At 44.0% G+C, this 3,339-nt stretch overlaps 1 protein-coding gene across 1 annotated transcript; it reads left to right on the plus strand.

Moving 5' to 3' along the window:
- The first annotated feature begins 173 nt into the window (after nt 1-173).
- Nucleotides 174-1,292, plus strand: AGTR2 (angiotensin II receptor, type 2). The gene has a single exon (XM_009076002.1). The coding sequence runs from the start codon at nt 174-176 to the stop codon at nt 1,290-1,292; it is 1,119 nt and encodes a 372-aa protein (XP_009074250.1).
- Nucleotides 1,293-3,339: the final 2,047 nt, after the last annotated feature.

Here is a 3,339-nt window from a genome sequence, read left to right on the forward strand (position 1 = left end):
ACTGATAGAACTTTAAATGGTTTTTATTTTATTGTGACTGTGATTTCAGAGCTAAGACAGCTGCAGAGTGCATGTCTAACACACAGTTTCTGATCTGCAGGTGAGTGATGTGACAGAAAAGTCCTGCTAGCCCATGAAATTCCTGCAGAACCTCCCTTTCCACCAGCACCAACATGCAGAGCAACTATTCCCTGGTCATCACCACCAGAGAAACTCTGCAAGTCCTCTCTACAGCTCTGACAAACTCATCGGCTGTGTTGCACTCGCCCCCTCCATGCTCACTTACTTCTTCAGATTATCAGTTTTCGCTAATTCCAGCACTCTTCACTGTGATTTTTGTTCTGGGTTTGGTTGGCAACAGTGTGGTAGTTGTGGTGCTTTGTCGTCACACTGGCCCCAAAACGGTTGCTAATATCTACATTTTCAACCTGGCCATGGCAGATCTGCTGTGCCTTGTCACCCTTCCCTTCTGGGCCACCTACTATGCACAGGGATACAACTGGCTCTTTGGGTCTCTCATGTGCAAGATCTCCAGTTCTGTCCTGTGCTTGAACATGTTTGCAAGTATTTTTTTTATTACATGCATGAGCGTGGACCGGTACCATGCCATTGTCTATCCTATTCATTCTCAAACAAGAACTCCACAACAAGCTTATTTTGTAGCACTGGTTGTGTGGGGCCTTGCCTGTTTGTCCTCCCTCCCAACTTTTTATTTCCGAGACACTTACTATGTTAAAAGCTTGGGGGTCAATGCTTGCATTATGGCCTTTCCTTATGAGAATTATGCAAAATGGTCAGTGGCAACAGCCTTCCTGAAAAATGCCCTTGGCTTCTTCATCCCCTTGACAGTGATCACCACCTGCTACATCCGGATCAGGAGACACTTGCTCAAAGCACAGGAGTTTGGGAAAAGCAAGCAGAAGAGGGACAAAGTCCTAAAGCTGGTGGCTGCTGTTGTCATGGCCTTCTTAATTTCCTGGCTCCCGTTCCACATTTTAACATTTTTGAATGCCTTGGCTCATATGAACATCATTAATAACTGTGACGTGACAGGGACCATTGACACGGCACTGCCGTTCAGCATCTGCATGGCCTTCTCCAACAGCTGCATCAACCCTTTGCTGTACTGCTTCATTGGGAATCAGTTCCAGGAGAAGCTCCATCACTTGTTTAAACGACGAGTTTATCAGTTCAACAGCCATCGAGAAACCTCCTCTTTGAGGAAGGGCAGCTACTTCAGAGATACTGAGACCCCCATGGGCAGGGAAGAGGAACCCGAGTCCTTCCTGTAGGCACTGGGGCATGACGTGGGGTGATGTCAGTGCAGCTGGCTGTCCCTGCAGTGGTGGCATTCCTCTCTCCTCTTCCCTTTGTTTTGTGCCCATTTGTTCACCAGCTGTTTGAAGGAGAATCTGTTTTTGTCATTCATGGAGATTTATTCCTCCTTTCTTTCCTCAAAGAGCAGTCAAGTTTTACATAGAGGGAAGGTCCTGACAAATAAATATATTGATGGCCTTTTAAATATCAGCCTTTTGTGTGGCTGAGACCAGGCAAGTGTTAAGTGCCACACAAAAAGACTAAATATACTGAAAGTCTTGTAGGATAGCTACAATTGCATAGGTGCTGAGTATTATGCCTTAAGCTGATTTTCTAAAAGAGATTCTCACTAGAGAATTTGTAAATAAAGCAGTGCAGATACTTCTGTACCTATCTGTAAGAAAATATTTTGATGTTTATTTTGTATATGTATACATTTTAAAAAATATATGGCTAGAAATGTCATATGTAAAATGAAACAAATATACCAAACATGCAATGTTCCACAGCTACAAGGGCATGCTGAGCCCCATGCACTATGCAGCAGCCTTCAGGGAAATGACTTGCTGATTGTCTGGACTTTTTGCATTATAAATACCAATTACTATGGTAATTTTGGGGTACTGCATACAGAAAGTCTGAGTGACACTGTCTTGACACCTAGAAACAAAATCATGGTGTGACTTCTGAGACTTGCCCATGTCTCAGTGTGGGAGTTTACTCATTTGTAGCTAAAAGAGAGAGTAGAAACAAAAAAAGTGTTGGCAAATAGTGATTCTACTTTGATGTTGTTTTTGATGTTTATTTAAAATTTTCTTTTGCTGGAGAGATACTGGTTCTCTTGGCCCATTCAGAAAGGATTGTGCTTGATAGGTTCAATCTAAAAGGGAGATCTGTTAGCAGCTTGCTCTGTTGCCAGCAGGTTGTTCCCAGACCAGGTGACCCAAGGTGACCAAAAGACCATTGGCTTCAGGGAATACTCTCTGATGAGTTACTCTTGTGGTTTACATTAGCAGTTTTAGTTCCATGGATCAGAAATTGTATCTGCCACTTGGGTAACCAGGAGTCCAGTCTCCATGGAAGTCCCAACAATGGCTGGAGCCTGGAAGCCATGGAAATCTGGTGCATTGGACCTTCACTGTTAGGGTAGGGGAAACTTTATTCACTGGATTATGCAAGAAATGTGCTAGTCTCAGAGTGACATGAGATGAATAGTTTGTGCAGAACTTGACAAAACAGGACCTGACCACAAATAATCCCTTCTCCCTGTCCTGGTCTGCTGTATGTAACTGGAGAGACGTTTGTCCCAGAAAGTGGAAGAGCTGCTAATGCAGCTCCCCTGGAATGTTTTTGTTGAAAATGTTCCGAGGAGCTAATCATGTCTGGGGCGTTGGATATTTCTGGAAGAACAAACTGTTAATTGCTTAGCAATGAGGACAGCAACCCGGTCCTGCTACAGCAAAACAAAGCAGCACACTAAGAAAATTACCAGGTGCTCAAAGCAGCAGATTCAGAGGGGTAATGAGAGGTTGTGGAGGCTTTTTACCTTTGCTGCAATATAGGTCAGTAATGAACAAAAGTGGGCCATTAATTGATGTCCTTGGAATCCCAAAACAAAAGCTAAACTGTACCATCTGACCCCAATGCTACCTGTGCTTCAGCTATACCTGTCCTGAGAGTAAGCACAGAGTGCAGGTTCTCTGCACGTCAGGTTGGACATGCTAAAAAAGAGCAATTCTTAACAAGGATCATGCCTTTTGCCTGGTGTGCAGACTTATGCTGGTAGGGAAATACTACAGGAATCTGAAATCCAGTTGCATTTACATCTGTGACAGGCTAGAGAATATGAGTACAAAGCTTTCCCAAGGAGAGAGCAGTGATGCAGCATCTCCCATCAGTCAGCAGGGATTGATTGATTTGCCTGACAAATTTGGTGGCCTTCTGTGATGGGGCCACAGCACTCGTGGATAGGGGCACAGTGACTGACATTGTCTGCCTTGACTTATGCAAAGCATTTGACAC

Source organism: Acanthisitta chloris, unplaced genomic scaffold (genome assembly GCF_000695815.1).
Source record: "Acanthisitta chloris isolate BGI_N310 unplaced genomic scaffold, ASM69581v1 scaffold38355, whole genome shotgun sequence".
Lineage (NCBI taxonomy): Eukaryota > Metazoa > Chordata > Aves > Passeriformes > Acanthisittidae > Acanthisitta > Acanthisitta chloris.

Bases quoted from the DNA above. Each gene is read 5' to 3' on its own strand.
- AGTR2 (XM_009076002.1), top strand. From the start codon at position 174: ATGCAGAGCAACTATTCCCTGGTCATCACCACCAGAGAAACTCTGCAA.